Source organism: Bidens hawaiensis, unplaced genomic scaffold (genome assembly GCF_021521415.1).
Source record: "Bidens hawaiensis isolate Kalapana, Puna unplaced genomic scaffold, B.hawaiensis_p1.1 tig00038670_1, whole genome shotgun sequence".
Taxonomy (NCBI): domain Eukaryota; kingdom Viridiplantae; phylum Streptophyta; class Magnoliopsida; order Asterales; family Asteraceae; genus Bidens; species Bidens hawaiensis.
In genome coordinates, this window is record NW_027496803.1 from 80582 (window position 1) to 101712 (window position 21131).

At 38.1% G+C, this 21131-nt stretch overlaps 1 protein-coding gene and 2 pseudogenes across 4 annotated transcripts; 1 reads left to right on the top strand and 2 right to left on the bottom strand.

Moving 5' to 3' along the window:
- LOC143590577 (putative mitochondrial-processing peptidase subunit beta, mitochondrial) lies at nt 1-10166 on the bottom strand (annotated as a pseudogene). The gene is made up of 9 exons (XR_013145493.1): nt 9511-10166; nt 8670-8832; nt 8462-8599; nt 8239-8390; nt 7491-7599; nt 526-639; nt 400-453; nt 205-312; nt 1-78 (listed from the first exon to the last, which is right to left on the bottom strand). The product of XR_013145493.1 is annotated as a putative mitochondrial-processing peptidase subunit beta, mitochondrial (transcript).
- A 1628-nt stretch (nt 10167-11794) lies between these two features.
- On the top strand, nt 11795-15265 carry LOC143590575 (AT-rich interactive domain-containing protein 1-like). 2 transcript variants are annotated; one of them, XM_077071015.1, is made up of 3 exons: nt 11795-12123; nt 13586-13730; nt 13873-15265. In XM_077071015.1, exons 2-3 carry the CDS (start codon nt 13592-13594, stop codon nt 14799-14801), a joined length of 1068 nt encoding a protein of 355 aa, XP_076927130.1. In that variant the 5' UTR covers nt 11795-12123; nt 13586-13591; the 3' UTR covers nt 14802-15265. The 2 variants fall into 2 exon arrangements, with proteins under 2 accessions (XP_076927130.1, XP_076927129.1); XM_077071014.1 differs by lacking the exon at nt 11795-12123 and adding an exon at nt 12155-12226.
- A 547-nt stretch (nt 15266-15812) lies between these two features.
- LOC143590576 (NF-X1-type zinc finger protein NFXL1 pseudogene) lies at nt 15813-19516 on the bottom strand (annotated as a pseudogene). The gene is made up of 2 exons (XR_013145492.1): nt 19361-19516; nt 15813-19249 (listed from the first exon to the last, which is right to left on the bottom strand). The product of XR_013145492.1 is annotated as an NF-X1-type zinc finger protein NFXL1 pseudogene (transcript).
- Nucleotides 19517-21131: the final 1615 nt, after the last annotated feature.

The window sequence follows — 21131 nt, forward strand, 5'->3', positions numbered from 1 at the left end:
TTAATAACAAGTGCGACTGCGGAACCAGTTGTAATCTGGCAATAACTTCACTGGCCCGGATGCTGCAATGGCTATGTCCTGCACATAAATATTGTATGTACAAGCAATAAGAAATGTTGTAAAATCAAAGTAATATGGGGAGTGTATATATATATATATATATATATCAATAATGCGCGTAAAAGTTGTGTAGAAAGAGGGAACCTTGTCAAATAGGAACTTGTTGGCTACACGTTTGACGGTAGCAACGTCCACTGCATCAATTCTAGCAAACAGTTCAGCAAGCGGGATTCTACGCCCGTATACAAGCAACTACAAAATAAAAAAATATATATTAAGAATTTAAAACAGTAACCGATAAGTCTGATAAGAGTAAACAATATTATGTATCGGGTGTACCTGATGTCCGATTTCTTCAGCAGTGGGCTGTTCGTTACAAAATAAATATTTAAGCTGCAAATAACGAAGAACCCGTAAAGATTTAAGTTGCGAATAGCTGCAGATGATTTCATGATCATTAACTACTAGTGACGAATTTACCTGATTTTGAGCACGAATAACATCTTCGTCATTGACTCGGTAACATAGTTTGCTTATCTCTTGCATTATTACAGAAGCCAAATCATCTAAGCAATCTGGCTACATAAAGAACTAAAAGCATTAAGCTAGCTGTAACACCCCAACCCGGAACAGGCTAACGTGTTACTATTACAGATATCAAATCAATGCCACAATCCAAAATACAACAAAAATTAACGCAACCTACGTCATATTATTAAACAAAATGAATTAACTTTTAGAAGCTTGAACTTCATTTTTATCTCTCATCACTAAATTCCCCGAATCCCGGATTACCTGAAAACAAAATAAGAAAAACAAAACAAGAAAACACGGCTGAGCCAAAAATTGCCCAGTAACGGAAAGAACAATAGTATAGGTAAGGACAGACGTAAGAGAATAAATATACGAACTTCAATTCAAACTCGAAACCAACCCTTTTTACCGAAACATATACTTAATAAAATTCGGATGTATGATCCGACACTTGGCCAGAACATGGTCAAACGCATGCGGAAATATATCAGAACTATAACAAAAACACCCAGAGCCAGAAACATATAACTTGTAACATATAATGTGTGACGTGTAACATATAACGTGTAACATTTAACTGAACTATAATTAAATGCGAAACATAATCCGATACACGATCGGGACGTAATCTGAATATACTCAAATTTAATCAAATGCATATACACATATCAAAACGGACCAGAAATATAGCGAAACAAAATATAATTACTAAAATACACGACGATGATGTTAAAATAAATAGGTCGTGTAATACGGAAGCACCCAGAGCCTAAACAGAGGGGTACACAGCTAGCTAGTCCATGCACCAAGGAGACGGTGTGGGTGGCGTGCACACATTGTTCCATCTCAAACAGAAGTCAGGAGTCAGGAGTCAGAAGTCGGAGCTAAGATCGATCTATACGCCTCTAAGTGGCCAAGGTACTACATGAGTACTTTCAGAGACGCCGTGAACTTTGATTACGCACTGTCACGATAAGTGCCATGTCAGGAGTCAGGAGTCAGGAGTCGGAGCTAAGATCGATCTATACGCCTCTAAGTGGCCAAGGTACTACATGAGTACTTTCAGAGACGCCGTGAACTTTGATTACGCACTGTCACGATAAGTGCCATGTCGTTGACGCCCCAACGACAAGTCAGAAATGCTCGGGTAACAGAGTACTGAACTAAAGTCGTATAACTAAAATATATTATATAAAATAACTGAACTCAAAATATAACCGACGTGTAACGAAAATCCGTACTACAAAGTAACGGAATAGAGTCAATACTAAAAGTGAACAAAAACAGAAACCGTACTACAAAGTAACAAAATAAAATTTATACTATGAGTAACAGAAACCAGAATCCGTACCTTACACATAGCAAACAAATCAAATTGTCTTCAACCAAACTGAAAATCTACATTTTTATTTATGGTTCGAATTAGATTTATAGAACTTTAATGTGTTTACTTATTGCTTTTCCGGCGACAAAAGCTTTTAATATTTTTATACGATACAACGAGTTATCGCTCTCCATAAATCATACCAAGTTTTCTTTTTCTCCTGTTGAATAGTCTCTTGAATGAATACTTAATAAAATAGTTTCACTCTTCAATAACAAAGCATATTATATTATAAGTTATGAAAACTACAATCAATATACGTACTGACTTATCAGCCAACTTAGATATTAATATCCTTCATATTCAAAACTTAGTATTATTTTTATGTTAAAAGTGTTCTTGGGGTATGATTTCATGGTGTAAACAAGAAAGTAGTAGTAGTTCATGGATATAGTAGTTAACCTACGTATTGTGTCGATCACAAGTCTTAAGACAAACAAACAAACAGAAAACAAACATAATTCTTGATGTATTGAAATTATTAGCATGTTCTTCACATCTCAATTTTAGATTAAATGATAACTTTGTCGCCGGAATCGATCAATATCCTAGAACTTATAATCCAAAACTATAAATAAAAGACCAAATTCAATCACCTCCATATGTAGTCAAACATGAGCAAATCAAGGAGGCAACAGCGTGGTAACCCGGGAACGCCACAGGCTTCGGTGATCACCAAAACGAATCAACATACATCCGAATTAAATTTCATGGAAGATGAATTTGAGGGAACAAACCGAACTTAAGTACTTGGTTCATGAATCGAACAGACCTGGAAAGCAAATCTGTGTCCGAGGGGTGGCGGCTCCGGTGTCGTTTCTAGCTATTTACATGGGTGGTAGTTAAAAACGGGAGGATGTGATTTGATAGAGTTTGAGGGTGCTTAAAAAGAAACGAATCGATCATCTCAGATATATCTGAAAGTTTGAATTTGAAGAAGCCAACTTGATGATAAATGGAAATTTAAAATAATGCACATGTGGTTAGTCTTGAGTTTGAACCCATCCATTATTATTATTATTATTATTATTATTATTATTATTATTGAGGTTGTGATGATGATGATCAATTTCTTTCTTCCTGTATATGTTCGGCTGGATGGTAATGTCTTAGTATTATTATTTATTATTATTATTATCATATATATATATATATATATATATTTATTATCCAATATCAAAGTTCGGGTTATTATAATTATACTCCCCTAAAAAAAAATTTCGTCCTCGAAATTGTAAAACAAAAACGAGCAAAGACAGATGCAACAGAGACTAAACATATTAGATTTTAAACTTCATGAATACACATATACGAATACCACACACTAAAATATGGAGTATCTAAAATGAGAGATAAACCTAGAGCGAACTTAATCATACTTAAAATTCGGAGAGATAGATCAGAACAACCGAAACACATGACTCATAGCAATTATGATATCAAATGGAGACTAATAACTTATCTTATTTGGTAAACTAAACGCGTAACTCATGATATTAAAACTGAAAACGAATGACCAAACATATCACGTTGAAAATAACTAATGGTTCGTACAAGGGGCATTAGCTGCAAGTGCAAAAACTCGTCCTCCTGCAGTAGGCCTAGCGTATCCCCCGGTATTAGCTCGAGGGTCACGTTGAGGGCACTCCCTAACTAAGTGTCCAGCCTCTCCACATCTGTAACAATGGCCTTCGGCTCGGCGACATACACCCCTATGAGTTTTTCCATACGTAGCACATGGAGGGATAACATCACGATTCTGTTGTGTTTGATTTTGTGCAGCTCCACGATTTTGGTTTCAGTTCCTCCCATGTCGTGGTTGATTATTGAAATTCTGATCAGATCGGTTCTTACGGTCTCGAGGTTCCAATGATTGATCGTTGTTGTCACTAGAAGGAGACTGATCGCTACTACTTTCCCTTGCCCGTTTACGATTATTATCATAAATCCTTTGAGAATGTTTCTTATCGTTATCCAAGTTTTAACTGCATCCACTATTTCATTTATGTCATTAAATCGGAGATTAAGAATGAACTTCCTAACATGATCGCATATGGCCCACTTGAAATGATTGGTTTGCTGCTCTTGAGTACCTACGGTCGGGCCCAGAAAGCTAACCAGACGGCAGAAACGGTTCTTAAACTCTACGATTGGCTCATCATCTCCTTGAACAATCGAAGAATATTCTCTCAGGTATTCACTACGATCAGCATCAGTAAAATACTGCTAGTAAAACAAGGTGCGAAAATCGTTCAAAGGAAGTGCGGCAGCATAATTGTCTCCTCCACGGGCAGCTTTCAGTGTCTTCCACCATCTGTGAGCGTCATCTTCGAGCTTGTAAGTAGCTAATCGAACCTTAAACACATCTTCAACACCCAACACTTCAAACAGTTTCTCGATGTGCGCGATCCAGTTTTCAGCTTCTACTGGAGAACTAGAAGTACTAAAGGATTTTGGCTTTTGCTTTTGAAAACGCTCAAGCCAGACATGAATACCAACATGAGGATTGTTGCCTCCAGCATTGTTTCCACTGGCGTTGTTGCCACCGGCGTTGTTACCACCGACATTGTTGCCACCGGCATTGTTCTGCTGCAACTGTTGTATGATGTTAGGGACTGCCGCAGCAATAGCCGCATTGACGGCGTTAGCGACAAGGGTCACAAGAGGTGGGTCGTTTCCAGCATCATTCCCGTTTTGGCGGTTAACACGTCTTCTAGGAGGCATCTTAAAGTAAGATAACGTATGAATTGAACGATAAGGATTTACGGAATACGCGGAAGACGAAAAGGAAAATCCTAACTCGACGTCTACCCATTAACTCACATTTTTAATTATTTTCGTTTAAGTTTTCTACAAGAAAGAGCCTGGGCTCTAATACCATAACTGTAACACCCCAACCCGGAACAGGCTAACGTGTTACTATTACAGATATCAAATCAACGCCACAATCCAAAATACAACAAAAATTAACGCAACCTACGTCATATTATTAAACAAAATGAATTAACTTTTAGAAGCTTGAACTTCATTTTTATCTCTCATCACTAAATTCCCCGAATCCCGGATTACCTGAAAACAAAATAAGAAAAACAAAACAAGAAAACACGGCTGAGCCAAAAATTGCCCAGTAACGGAAAAAACAATAGTATAGGTAAGGACAGACGTAAGAGAATAAATATACGAACTTCAATTCAAACTCGAAACCAACCCTTTTTACCGAAACATATACTTAATAAAATTCGGATGTATGATCCGACACTTGGCCAGAACATGGTCAAACGCATACGGAAATATATCAGAACTATAACAAAAACACCCAGAGCCAGAAACATATAACTTGTAACATATAATGTGTGACGTGTAACATATAACGTGTAACATTTAACTGAACTATAATTAAATGCGAAACATAATCCGATACACGATCGGGACGTAATCTGAATATACTCAAATTTAATCAAATGCATATACACATATCAAAACGGACCAGAAATATAGCGAAACAAAATATAATTACTAAAATACACGACGATGATGTTAAAATAAATAGGTCGTGTAATACGGAAGCACCCAGAGCCTAAACAGAGGGGTACACAGCTAGCTAGTCCATGCACCAAGTAGACGGTGTGGGTGGCGTGCACACATTGTTCCATCTCAAACAGAAGTCTGGAGTCAGGAGTCAGGAGTCAGAAGTCGGAGCTAAGATCGATCTATACGCCTCTAAGTGGCCAAGGTACTACATGAGTACTTTCAGAGACGCCGTGAACTTTGATTACGCACTGTCACGATAAGTGCCATGTCAGGAGTCAGGAGTCAGGAGTCGGAGCTAAGATCGATCTATACGCCTCTAAGTGGCCAAGGTACTACATGAGTACTTTCAGAGACGCCGTGAACTTTGATTACGCACTGTCACGATAAGTGCCATGTCGTTGACGCCCCAACGACAAGTCAGAAATGCTCGGGTAACAGAGTACTGAACTAAAGTCGTATAACTAAAATATATTATATAAAATAACTGAACTCAAAATATAACCGACGTGTAACGAAAATCCGTACTACAAAGTAACGGAATAGAGTCAATACTAAAAGTGAACAAAAACAGAAACCGTACTACAAAGTAACAAAATAAAATTTATACTATGAGTAACAGAAACCAGAATCCGTACCTTACACATAGCAAACAAATCAAATTGTCTTCAACCAAACTGAAAATCTACATTTTTATTTATGGTTCGAATTAGATTTATAGAACTTTAATGTGTTTACTTATTGCTTTTCCGGCGACAAAAGCTTTTAATATTTTTATACGATACAACGAGTTATCGCTCTCCATAAATCATACCAAGTTTTCTTTTTCTCCTGTTAAATAGTCTCTTGAATGAATACTTAATAAAATAGTTTCACTCTTCAATAACAAAGCATATTATATTATAAGTTATGAAAACTACAATCAATATACGTACTGACTTATCAGCCAACTTAGATATTAATATCCTTCATATTCAAAACTTAGTATTATTTTTATGTTAAAAGTGTTCTTGGGGTATGATTTCATGGTGTAAACAAGAAAGTAGTAGTAGTTCATGGATATAGTAGTTAACCTACGTATTGTGTCGATCACAAGTCTTAAGACAAACAAACAAACAGAAAACAAACATAATTCTTGATGTATTGAAATTATTAGCATGTTCTTCACATCTCAATTTTAGATTAAATGATAACTTTGTCGCCGGAATCGATCAATATCCTAGAACTTATAATCCAAAACTATAAATAAAAGACCAAATTCAATCACCTCCATATGTAGTCAAACATGAGCAAATCAAGGAGGCAACAGCGTGGTAACCCGGGAACGCCACAGGCTTCGGTGATCACCAAAACGAATCAACATACATCCAAATTAAATTTCATGGAAGATGAATTTGAGGGAACAAACCGAACTTAAGTACTTGGTTCATGAATCGAACAGACCTGGAAAGCAAATCTGTGTCCGAGGGGTGGCGGCTCCGGTGTCGTTTCTAGCTATTTACATGGGTGGTAGTTAAAAACGGGAGGATGTGATTTGATAGAGTTTGAGGGTGCTTAAAAAGAAACGAATCGATCATCTCAGATATATCCGAAAGTTTGAATTTGAAGAAGCCAACTTGATGATAAATGGAAATTTAAAATAATGCACATGTGGTTAGTCTTGAGTTTGAACCCATCCATTATTATTATTATTATTATTATTATTATTATTATTATTGAGGTTGTGATGATGATGATCAATTTCTTTCTTCCTGTATATGTTCGGCTGGATGGTAATGTCTTAGTATTATTATTTATTATTATTATTATCATATATATATATATATTTATTATCCAATATCAAAGTTCGGGTTATTATACTAGCAATCAGTAATAAAAAATTCAACTATGATAATTAATATTAATCTTGCATTATTAATTTTTATAAGTAAAGTTGCATGAATATAACAATTTATATGCAAATATTTATAAGCTTAAAACTCACTTTACCAACAGCATAGAAACCAAACAGCCCGGTTTCTTTATAGTGACTGTTCACAGCCATCACACTCTCAGCAATTTCATCTATCCCGACAATCCGAGCCAGCTGTGAACTGAGAGTCAAATATATATATATATATATATATATATATATATATATATATATATATATATATGATTAGGTTCATGTGATAACTATTTTGAAATTGAGAACTTTGAGAACCATTTTTGACCACAAAAAAACTCTTTTAAAAAAATATAAAACTAAAAAAAACGCGAAAATAAAAAAGTAAAAAAATCAAAAAAATTATTTTTTATCCCGGTTTCATAAAAATATATCGGTTTAGCAAAATTATACACATATGTATAATACTTATTTTTTAAATTTTATACATGTTATTCTTAATATACATATGTACAATTAAGATTAATGAATGTACATGTGTACATTATGTAAATCGAGATTAAATACAAATATACATATGTGTATAACTAGATGTTTTTTTTATGAGACCGGGATGAAAAATAAAAATTTTTGCGTTTTTACTTTTTTAAAATTTTCGTTTTTTCTTCGTTTTAAAATTTTTTTTTAAATATTTTTAAGAGGTTTTCTTGTGGCTAAAAATGGTTCTCAAAGTTCTCAATTTCAAAAAGTTCTCTTAGGATCTCACCCTATATATATATATATATATATAGTTACAAAAAAATATATTTTTCCAATATATAATAGAATTAAAGAAAATGGTACCAACCCGATACGTTTGCCAACATCTGTAACTTTGTTCCATGATCCAAGCATAGTTCGTATGACCAACAAAGCGATAGAATCAGGATCCGTCCACGATGCTCCTTTAAACACAACACCAAAATGAGCAAAATCCATGTCATCGTCCCTCTTACGAATCTGATTATATTCACAGTTTCAGTTACTTGCATAATGTAAAAACCTCAAGCCATAAAAAAATGTAACACCACCTCAGAACCAGTGAACATTGCAGGCTCGGTTTCCACCAACTGCAACGTGGTTACAGGATTAGTCGATAAATTTGTGAACATATTATTCACTTGCTTTACAATGTCATCATGGTTAAACGCCCCCGAAGCATAAATTACCTGTAACAAATCATATTCATAATATAAACTTTAAAGATGGCATAATAAAAATGTTATTGGTGAAACTAACCATTCTGTGGGGTGTATAGTGAGTTGAAAGGTAATCTTGAAGAGCATTCTTTGTCATATCCATGATGTTTTTAGGAGGTCCAAGAACAGTCCGACCGAGGGGACTGTGTTGGAATGCAGAAAAGCAAGCGGTAGAAAATTACTTCATTTGGCTGTGCCATCACCTGAAACCGGCATTGCACGTAGAGACATATAAAAACCGTTGAAACTGTCTTAACCGCCCAAACCGAGCTAAATCAGCCAGTTTGGTACGGTTAGAGTGTACCCTTTCGGTTTACAGTTTGGAAAACCAAGTAAAACGAACAGCCGAAATATTAAAAAGTATATAATTTTTTTAATCTATATAATTTAATAAACATAAAAAATTTTACACGTGTCGAAATCTAACAATTAATATACGTACACGTGTTTTTAAATAAAACGCATATCAATCAATCAATCAATCATACCCAGTAAAATCCCACCGACAGCAGAGCTATAGGTAGGGTCTGCGTTTTAATATATAAAACGCATATATATTATTAATTTAACCGATTTCGTGCTGCTAAAAAAATTTCATTGTTTTTACGCAAACTCTTTAATACTCGAAAGGTAAAATGTTTTAGTTTTTTTTAAACCTGTCATTTTACTAAACTTTCGAAAATCTAACGGTTCGGTTTACTAGTAAACCAAACATCCAAAATATTAAAAAAAATAAATAACTTTTAGTTATATAAATAAAAATCAGCCCGAACCGCCAAAAGCAAACCGTTTTGGCCGGTCCAGCCGACCCAACCAACCCGACTGATTCAGTTAAGTTTTTCAAAAAAAAAAAAAAAAACGTATCGGTTCGGCCCAAAAACCTCGAACAACTCCGTAAGAATCTCGTTACGCTCATCTTTAACCGCGTCTTCATCAAACGTCGAGTTCTGCAGCATATCCAACATAACATCAACCACATTACACACATCTTCAGCCATCACTTTAGCAACATAAACTGTATGTTCTCTAGAAGTATACCCACATAACTCACCTCCCATATTCTCAACTTCCTCAATAATATCACTACTAGACCGCTTCGACGTGCCTCGAAACACCATATGTTCGACGAAGTGAGCGACACCGTTAGTCTCTTCGGTTTCAAACCGTGAGCCGGTGTCGACCCACACGCAGACGGTGGCGGTGTGGGAGAGGTTGTTGGACTCCGTGGCGACACGGAGGCGGTTAGGGAGAGTGGTGACACGTGTCGTGGACTGTACTGAAAAATACCGGTACTGAAAATGAGTAAAACTGTGTTTAGAATATTGTGTTGACTTTTTGGTTTGGTAGTGGTCGGTACTGGTACTGTTGAAAATAGTGGAAATGATGAAAGTGAATGGTACGGATACCGAGAACATGAAAAAATGAATACTGGTACCGATAGAGCTCGGTGAGAGCGCGTAAAAAGGTGGCGCGTGGCCATGGGTGTGGTTCAGATTAGAAGTGAGATCGAAAGGTTAATATAGGGACAAAGATTGCCGTCCGGGTGGTTGTCTCGTTCCTTTGCCGTCCATGGCCAGCTTCGGTTGTCAAATAATCGGTCGGGTTAGCTAAGCCGAGATCTCGAAGAAACGAATAAGAAAATGAAGCAAGCGGGATGGGGATTCGGGTTTAATATTCATTAGAGGACGGGAACACCATCCCGGGTGTCCGAGTACAAAAGTAAAGAAAGGGGGGAGCGGGTACCGATATACACCAGCACCACTCTGTTCACCGTAAAAAATAATGTCGTCTACTAAAGGGTTTGTGGCATAACGATATCATTATGATGAGATTGAGTATATGATTGGTGTAAAAAATTGCGGGTATGTGATAGGTGCAGACATAGATGATACCCGATCTAATTACCAGAAATGTAAAAATATACGAATATGATTACCCGAACCATATTCGCATATATATTATTTTTTCTTTATTTATATATAAATGGTAAGGTGGATCACCTACTATTCTCTTTGGTAATTAAATAATCTCCCAGTTCACTAATTTTTAGCTTCATATGCATATTAAACTATAGTTAAAAATACATTAGAGAATTCTAACAACTAATTTTAACAAACTAACCAGTATACTCGATCCCCAATGAGCATTAGTCCTAACCCGAAACTCAATTTTACAATCAGATACGAAACTTATATCATCAATACCCGTTAGGGGTATTCTACGGGTTTGTTTTTCGGGTTTCAAAGTATTAATTTTAGACCCGAAACCCAACCCATATCTCTCACGGTTTTTCGGGATCGGGTTATTTGAGGTTGGGTTTTTTGGGTTGGGTTAATCTGGTTTCGAGTATCTAAGTGAACAATAAGAAATTAAAAAAAGAATATTAAAGAAAAGCTACAATGCGAAAACTAATATCATATTTATAAACAAATATCCTATTCGGGTCTTTCGGGTTGACCCGAAACCTAGAAATCAAACCCAAGAACTAGGGTTGTCACTTTTATTTGAACCCCGAAAAACCCGAACCCGAGAAAAGGTCAACCCGAACCGAAGTAATTCGGGTTGGTTATTGGGTTTGATTTATAGGTTTCGTGTCAACCAGAATAAACTATTTGTTTAAAAAACATAATATTATTATTAGACATGTACACTGTATACGGAACACTTTAAACATTCCACTTGTTTCTATACTACCTATTATGGTTGATCGATTGTTTATTGTTTATATATCTTTTCTATGTATGACTAATAACAATGTAATAGAAGAAAATATGCTAGTTCACCAGGTTATATTTATTTATTATTTTGTTATTTACGTAACGAGTAAAGAAAAATATGTTGCTTTAGTTTTCGTATAGTAGTTTTTCTTTACTTTTTTTTTACTTTCGTTTTCTTTGATACCTGAAACCCGATTAACTCAACCCCGAAAAAACCCGAAAAAACCGTGAGAGATTTGAGTTGGGTTTCGGGTCTAAAATAAAAACTTTGAAACCCGAAGTACCTGACCCAAGAAACCCGAAAAACAAACCTGAAGAACACCACTACCAAGAACCAATCCGAATTACTTCCATTCTGTTTTGAATTATCCTTTTCTCGGGTTTAAGTATTTCAAGTCGGTTTAGTTTGGGTTCGGATTTGGGGATGAACATGGTCACAAGTCTTACATATGTACACGTGTACCGGCTTATTTCGCCCGTGGTATTGCTATTACATTACAAAATCCGAACCCGGTTTATTAAATAAACCGCTCATATCACATCCAATTAACAACACTCACCGTATCCAATTTCCCCAATTCAATTCACAATCATCATCATCCAATTCTCTCAAATCAACCTTCAATTCAAACACCAAATCAAAACCCACTTAACCCAATCAATCACCCATCCAATCCCATCTTCTCTCAACCCAATAACCCAATTTTCACCATCCAATTCGAACTGTACCAAATTCTAGGGTTAGGGTTTGAAATTCGATTTTCTGATCCAAACCCGGTATTTTCCGATCTGGGTTTTGATTATACTGTGATTTAATTTGGAATCTAGGGTTTTTTGGCGCGTGATTTTGGGATAAGGTGTTAATTCAGTTAGCGGTTTGGTGAGTTTATTGGGTAATTACTTAATTATGATTTTGTATTGATTTTGGACCTTTTGGTGACGGGTTTATTGTTTTGAGCTTGAATTAGTATTTAGGGTTTGGTTTTAGTGTAAAGTTTTGATTTTTAGTTTTTTATATTAATTAGCTGATGAAACTTATGATTTTATTATTATTTTTACACGTAATTTAGTTAAAGTTGTTATAAATTTAGCTCAATTTTACATGTGATATTTTCATACTGCAGACATGCATGCAAACAGTTATATGTTATATAACAGCTGTACATTTGTTACATATTTGAATCGACATGTAATCGTTATCGTACTTACTAAAAATTGAAGTATCAATAGGTTACTGCCTGTGTAACATAGCAAGTACTGCATGGACTTAATTATGATTTTTTATTGATTTAGTTGAAGGGTTTATTGTTTTAAGTACAAATTAGTATTTAGGGTTGATTTTAGTGGAAAGATGTGATTTTTATCTGTTTAGTTGAATTAGCTGCTGAGAATTATGATGTTTATTAATTTTAGATGTGATTTAGTTAAAATTGTAGTGAAGTTAGTGGATTTTTAATTTTTATATACTGTAGTGTAGCCATGCATGCACTTGAATTACATGCAAACAAGTATATGATGTGTACATTTGTACATCTGTTACGTATTTGAACCGACGTTGAATCGCGGTCGTATTTACTAGAATTTAAGTATCAGTAGGTTGCCCGATACAGACATATGTATATAACTATATACATAGCAACTACTGCATGAATATAATAATAATAATAATAGTTATTATTATTATTACTACTACTACTATGTACTTGGTGGCGGCATGAACAGTAGTTTCATTGCTGGTTTTTCTTGTTTTTGTGTAATCGGTGGCTCTAACGCCTTGCTAGTATTCTAATAATAATTTGGTTGATCATTAAAAAAAATTTATTATTACTATTATTGTTAATAAATAAAATATGGTTATCGTTTAAAAAATTTATTATTATTATTATTATTATTATTATTATTATTATTATTATTATTATTAATAATAACAGAACTTCTTCTGCCATACAATTACATACCTTTTCCTGCATAGTGGATTGAACTATAGTATTAATATTGGTGAAATATTTATTGTTTTAAGCACAAATCAACACTCAAGGTTTTATTTCAATGAAATTATATGGTTTATATCTGTTTACTCGAGTTAGCTGCTGAAAACCAGAAAATTTTATAGGATTTACCTATTGAGCTTCTTTAGAATTGAGAGTTGCCCGCTTGTGTTACGTGCGAAATTACCATAAAAAGGTTTTAGTTTTATCTGCATTCTGTTGATTTTGATAGCCTTGTTTGCGTGCTTCAGGTTGTTATGGGAACTAAACGACCTTTTGACGAGGACCTCCAAGAGTTTATGAAACACCCGAAGCATCTTGATAACGGGAATAAGCCTGATTCGCTTGGAGAAGAGAAACCGTCGCTTGAACCATCTCAAAACGTTGTGATTGCAGGTTAGAATAAAATCGTAAAGCGTTACATGCGTATCTTCTAGTTATAAATATTAGTCAACAATATCTTTTATTATTATCAGTTGCATTATTGTCATTATTATTTATTAACACATAGATGACGCGTATAGTTTTCGTTTTATAGGTGAAGGTGACGAAAAGGTGTTTGAAACAAGTGCTCCGTTACCCTTAGTGACCGGCATCACGGGCCATGAAGAAGCTTCTGCGCCTGGTCCTGGGCCCGGGCCCGGTCCCGCGTTTTGCCCAAATCTTTTCTCGGAGTTCTATGAATTCAACTTGCCAAGACGACCACTAGTTCATTATGATGACACATATTCATCTTTATTAGATTCCGACCCAAGAAAAGAAGTTCCCGTTGGAGCCGAACATCAAGCTGACGTTCCCGAATACGATTCGGATTCAGCTAGAACCTACACTTCCAACGATGAACGAGAGAAAATCTTGATGGGTATTTGCGTCGTTTCAGACCAAGAGGGCGAAATCGTAATTCCACAAACGGATTGTGAATGTGCTGACAACGGTTCCGTTAGATGCGTGCAACAACACGTTAACGAAGCAAGGTTAAATCTAAAACAATCTTTAGGGCTCGAGACGTTTATTAATTTAGGATTTGATAAAATGGGCGAGGAAGTATCCGGGAACTGGACCGAAGAGGAAGAACAACATTTTCAAGATGTTATTTACTCGAATCCCGTTTCGCATGGTAAACGTTTCTGGGAGGTGCTTTCGGTTGAATTTCCGACGTGTACGAAAAAGGAACTCGTTAGTTATTACTTTAACGTGTTTATTTACCGGAGACGAGCTGTTCAGAACCGGTCACATTTACTAGCAATCGACAGTGACGACGATGAATGGTGGGGAACCAAAAGAGGGTCTTTCGGGCCTGCAATAGAAGACGACGATGATCTTGTTGTAGTTGGACCTTTCGTTGACCATGAATATCATGATCATGATTCTTCATCCAAAGATGGTGATATTAAAGAAAACGAAGTAATGAATGCAAGTCGTCGAGTAATATACACAATGAGAAAGTTACAAGCGAAAACGGGCTAGAAAAGCCCGTATCAGAAAACGTGTCGAGATCCGAATCGTATTTGCATTGGGACCCACCGTATTTGACAATGGGCTCGACGAAAGGCGTTGACCTGTTGCCGACGTGCAGCATGATTGAAGAAATCTTTGGGTCTTCGAAAACCAGTAAAGGTACTTGACGGTCAAAAGTCAACGGTCAACTGCACGACAACCCGGATTCCATTGTATTTTATTGTATATTAATTTTGTGGTTTTGAGTTGTATTTTGTTGTTGTGTTCTGAGTTGCAGTTAGTATCTGTTATCAAGTTATGAACAAACCACTAATGTTAGATTGTACCTTGACAAAATTCGGGCCCGATCGTAAACATCGTGGACCCAGCCCGAAAATCTGGTTTGGTTTGGACGGGCCGGAGCCTGTTTTAATGTTTCTTGTATTAATATATATAGCATGTCAAAACTAATGTAAATGTAGTGTTAATTGTTGTTAGGATCTTTTTTTAAAGAAGGTAGAAAATATGATACTTATTATGAAAATTTATTATTTACAATTAATTGATGGTTAAATGAAATTTGGGTTTGGACTATTAAACAAGCTTAACATAAAGCTTGAGTTTGTTAACGGGCCGATTTTTAATAGTTTGTTCCGTTAGATTGTACCTTAACATAAAGCTTGACCGGAAATTAAAATAATTCGGACAGTAAGGTCAAAATAAAAGTACATGATCGGATCTTCACGCAATGATTCAGGATGCTTCTTGTAAAACTTATTGATATAAACATCCTTCTTTTGGTAGGTAGATTCGCTCAACTTTCTTTCGGCCCGAGGGAAGACTGCAGAGTACATACTTGTCCATAGCTTTAACCAAACAGGTTTCGCCATGGCTAAACCGTTTACAAGTTATTGTAAGCAAGTCGCCTGTCGTGTAAACGGCATGATATTACTTCTGCAGCAACAGTTTCAAGGTGTCTGGTCTCAACAAAAACATGAACATATCTCTCTCCAACCAACAACAAAATCAAATCATTCAAAATCATATATCATCATATATTATATATTAATAAAATGTTGAATAAAACTGCCTTCAACATCATACAATAACAAGTTCAAAGTAACTAAACATATAGGCCAAACATTCCCAAAACAGCAGACCATTAAGAAATAAAAACACATACTAAAAAAACAAACATTTTAATAATAAAACTAAATCTGGCAGCAGCAGCATTAAGTAAACCATTAACCATAAATTTTTACTCATAAGCCTTTTCCCAGTCCTCCACAACATCATCCTGTTTCGCTAAATCAGAACTCGTTGCAGACGGGCCCGATTCATGCTCTGACTCAAGTACACTCCATCTGTTCGCAGCTACACTAGTAACAACCGCACCTTCGTTTACCATCCACGGTGATGGCGAGGATGAGGACAATGGCGCTGTTGTTTCCGAGTCGGCCCCACCACTCCACGAACTCTCCTGCACAACAGCTTTCTTCCATGGATTTGCAGCAGAAGAAGCCCAGACGTTACCAGACGAATTCGACGACGACGACAACGTCGTCGTGCCAGCACTGTTTACAACAGCAGCTCCATAATAAACAGACCCGTGATCCAACCGCCTCATGGCAGTTGCAGCTCTAGCCGGATCACTAAACACCGCCAACGCATTCTTGTCATTCAACCACACGAGCTCGCACTCGCCACCAAACCTCAACACCAAAGCGCTCACGTCTGCATCACTTGGCAGATCAAACAAAGCCACCACTAGCCTCGGGTCCATATCTACCAAAGGATCAAAACTAGGCGGATGCGGATGCAACCCTTTCGCACCAATAACCCGACTCGGTGCCTTCGACTTTGGTGTCACATGAACCACAATAAACCGCTTCGGTTCCCAACCAGCTGCACTTATCGAAAGCTTCCACCTTTCAGCAATCACTCTAACCGCGTCTCGTTTCTCTTTCAACATAGGACAAAACACGTGTACCTTCACCCCACCCCTACCCCTCACGCCACCACCCGTAACCAGCATCTTGCATCGTTCTTCAACCGCCAACACCCACTTCGAATCGCGTCTGAATAAGTCACCCAACACGTCAGAAACCGCGGGATTCTCACCAAAATGAAGCGCTTCTAAGCTGTTTGTCACACCAAAAGCATCTGCAAGAACCTTCTTACGTTCGGTTTTCGCACATTCGTCATCACACATGAGCTTCCGCTGTCCAAGCGGGATCTTCTTCCCGTTCGCTTCAACGGGTTGAAGCGGCACCGGTAGCTTCTGAATCGCGGAAGCTTCTAAAACCGAGTCAGCACTGTAACCGCTCGTGTTACCGCCAGCATCACACGGAACAGTTGCGGTTATTCTACCACAACCACAAGCTATCGTAACCGGAAACTCACACCTTACATCCGGACACGTACCATACAGGTGACAAAAAGACGTGCACGTGTGTCTGCAGTCCCTACGCGGCGCACCACATGTCTGACCACACGAAGCCTTAACCGAAGCGAACCCGGAATCACACGGAGCCGGGTGGCACGTCCGCAAACACGCGTGCATACCACACTGTCTCGTTTTCCCACAAAGTTTATTACATCTAATATCTTTCGAACCACACGGTATGTTTCGAAGAACAACATGTCCACCAATGCATTCTTTTGGTATCGGAACCGAACAAGGCGGACAATCCCCAAAGTGACAGCTGTGGGACGACGTGTGACCGCATGGTTGAGGAACCGAGCATGGGTACTGACACGAAGGAGGCGGTGTACCACAAGGTAACGGCGGTGGGATCGAAGATCGTCCACACGCACACGTCAAGTCGGTAAAGATTCGCTCCGGGCAAGGCGGGCAGTGACCACTGTGACACAACAATCCACAGTCATGCTGCCCGCATCTCAGCTTCTTCTCACACGGTTTGGAACACAAGTGCGGGTCCAAACCGTGCGAGACAACCGCACTGTTTGCGTTCGAAAGCGGGCAGCATTTGTCACTGCACCGGTGTCTCCCGCAGCTCTTCTTGCGCCCGCAAGGCTTATCACAACTAAACGTGCTCACACCCGTCGTGGTGTTGAAACATTCGACAGACCGAGAAGTGGACCCGCACCGACATTTTTGAGTAACCATCACTCGACACGGCGTGCAGGGTCCCGGATGACACGTTTCTTTGCAGCCGTGTAACCCACACGGTAACATTTTACCACACGTCTGTTCGCAAGTCGGTATCGTATCCAAACACGTATGCCGCTCCTCTTGTAATAACGATTTCCCACAATAACAAGACGTAATCTTTCCCGGTAACAAATCACATTCTCCACAAACACCGGGATGGCAAGTATCTTTGCAGAAATGGTTTCCACACGCAAGCGGCTTTTCACAACGCGAACTACACGAAAAGATACCGTCTTCCTCCACATTTACAACCCCTTTCACGGACATCTCACAGCAAACGACTAAGTCACTCGTTTTCCTACAAAAACACGACGCGTCGATGCGAACCTTGCACGAATCACACGGACCCACATGACAAGTTTTCTCACAATGATGTCGGAGACACTTAAGCAGCTTACCACACCGCTTCCCACAAGTCGTAAGCACAACCGATTTCTGATCAGAACATCTTAACGTAATCACTTCTTTCCCACACGGGCAAATCCTCGGCGGCGCAAACGCCTTACACGGCGGGCACGGTCCCGGGTGACACTGCAGCACACATTTATGCAAACAAACATCGTCATTATCTCTCGAAACCAAACCCGCAATCTCCTTATCGAGCGGTCGTCCACACGGTTCACCACACGAATGCGGAGTCAAATACAAATCCGAAGGCGGGTCGAGCCTCTTCCCACAAAAACACGAGTACCGAATCTCCTTCGACGAGACCAACTGCACCGACTGGCACCCGGGGCACCGCCAATTAAACCCTTGATTCTTTTCAGCCGATAAATCAATCGAGGTCGGCGCTCGAGCCCATTTCTTGATGCAATGCAAATGAAATATCGAATAACAACTCGAACAAGACCAAATCGAAGCGGACCGCTTAACCATATCGTAACAGATCATACACTCGATTGTACCCTTTGTTAGCTTGTCTTGAATCTCCTGAACAAGCTGCGGCTTCGATACCGAACCCGGGTTCGAAACCGTAACCGAAACCGTAACCCCCCTATTCGTGTCTTGTTTTCGTCTCTCTCGATTATTATTATTATTATTATTATGCCTCCTCTGAACCCCAACATTATTATTATTATTATTATTATTATTATTATTATTATTATTATTATTATTATTATTATTATTATTATTATCTGGGTTAGGGTTAGGGTTTGATGAAGATCCTCTGGGAATCCATTCTTGACGACGAGATGGAAACCTTGGTCTATTGGTGGTGTTGTTATTATTATTATTATTATTATTATTATTATTATTATTATTATTATTATTATTATCTCTTCTAGAGGTCATATCAACACACCTGCAGATATAGTATTGGTAGGATTATTATTAGCTAAAGATAAAGAACCCTAAAATGAAATCGAAAACCCTAATTAATTTAGGAATAATAATAATAATAATAATAAGATACCTGATTGGATCTGAAATTGATTGTATTGTGAAAATGAATATGAATATGTAATGAAATCAGGAAGCAAGTTGAATAATTGTATCAAAGGAATGTAATGAATCGTATGAAGTTGGTTTGGTAATGAAAGAATGAGGCGGTGAGAGTAATTATAGGTGGGATTTGGGTTTGGGAATCAAGCCAATGAACGAAATCACTCACCTATTTGCATATGCGTGGTCGCCAATCAAAGGATAATATTAGCTAGCCCACCTTTTTTTTAACATAAAAACTAGGTTCATAAACGAACCGAATGTTTGATGAACTGTTTAGTGAAAGTTCGTTGAACATGAACACATGTTTCGTTTATTTATTTCAAAATTTTTATATATGTTAATTTGTGTTATGCTCGTTTGTGTTTATTTACATTTGTTCGTTATGTTCGTTTGGATTTTAAATAAACGAACATGAACATAAATATTTGTTCGACCAAGTGTTCGTATTTGTTTAAAGTTAAATGAACGCACACGAACAAGGGCATGTCCGTGTTCATTCGATCATTTACAGGTTTTTATTAAAATATAATATAATTTTAAGTTTATATAGTTTGTTGTTCAGTGGGTTGCTTCCTCCTGGTTGTGGTGGGGGCGGTGCAGCTGTTGTCGCTTTGTTTATAAAAGTTTATAGTTAAAAAAAACATATTCATTTCCTTAATTGAAGAGGTAGGTCCCAGCAGAGCCCAGTTGGACCCGCAAGACTCACCTTGAATAGGGACGTCTGCGCAATAACCAACTGCTCCAGCAGGGCCCACCATGCTCAGAGAACCTTACGCGCAGTACGCCAGCTGTACCCGCAGGGAAAGCCTCCCAATGGCGAAGTACCCCGCCTGTTCCCGCAGCTGCGGATACAAGCCATCAGGGAAGGCTACCCGCACTAACAGCAAGGCTACACGCACAAGACATTCGCTACTTCAGTAGTCACATGAAGGAATGAGCAAGGCGGGAATACTCCCGCCTAAATGAGCCAGTCCGTATGCTTCTGGAAGGTCTTTCGTACTATACCTACTAAGGTATGGGCGGAACAGACAATTTGACCAGAGCAGCCCATGAACCAATCACAGGGTGACAGCTCACCGACAACAATACGAGGAGGAGCACCCTCTAGTACTGTTTGTCACTATTAGCCGCTGCCTACTCACCAACCCTTACGATGGGACGTGCGCAGCCTACAGTTGGTGGAACAGTATACAGCCGACCTTTACTGTTGGCCGTAGCCTATCCACCAACCAGCATGGCCTGTGCGTAGTCCACTGTTGGTAGAACTAGAATACTATTCAGCCGGCTGTACCTTCTAGGAAACCTACATTCGGCTATAAATACTCCAACACCTTGGAATGGTAAGGACATCATCTGAGATCTCAATCTTATCTAGCAATCTCTTAATATACACTTATATTCAGAGCAATCTAGTCTGATTCTCACGCCGGAGGGTGGTCACAAGGAGGAGCCCCCCCTTCTCAGTGACGAGCTTACGGTGTCTGTTTTGCAGGTCCCCTGAAGAACAACCTTCTCTGCTGGACCTCATCCTCGTGGGAAACATTACTTAACCCCCAGATTATCTATAATCTGCCCGTGGGTTCACTTAGTGTTTATTCATTGGCGCCATCCGTGCATAAAAGCTAGAACTAATTTAGTTTTTTCAAAATTTCTGAAGAAATGGTTAACGTTACTCCGGTCCCAAGGCCAGTAACCGACCAAGAAACCCCGGTAACCACAACCCCAGCAACTGGGGGGAA

Excerpts from the sequence above, each read along its gene's own strand:
- LOC143590575 (XM_077071015.1), top strand. The coding sequence starts at position 13,592 with ATGGGAACTAAACGACCTTTTGACGAGGACCTCCAAGAGTTTATGAAA. Across the intron at positions 13,731-13,872 it reads TCAAAACGTTGTGATTGCAG|GTGAAGGTGACGAAAAGGTG; the intron begins GTTAGAATAAAA and ends TTCGTTTTATAG.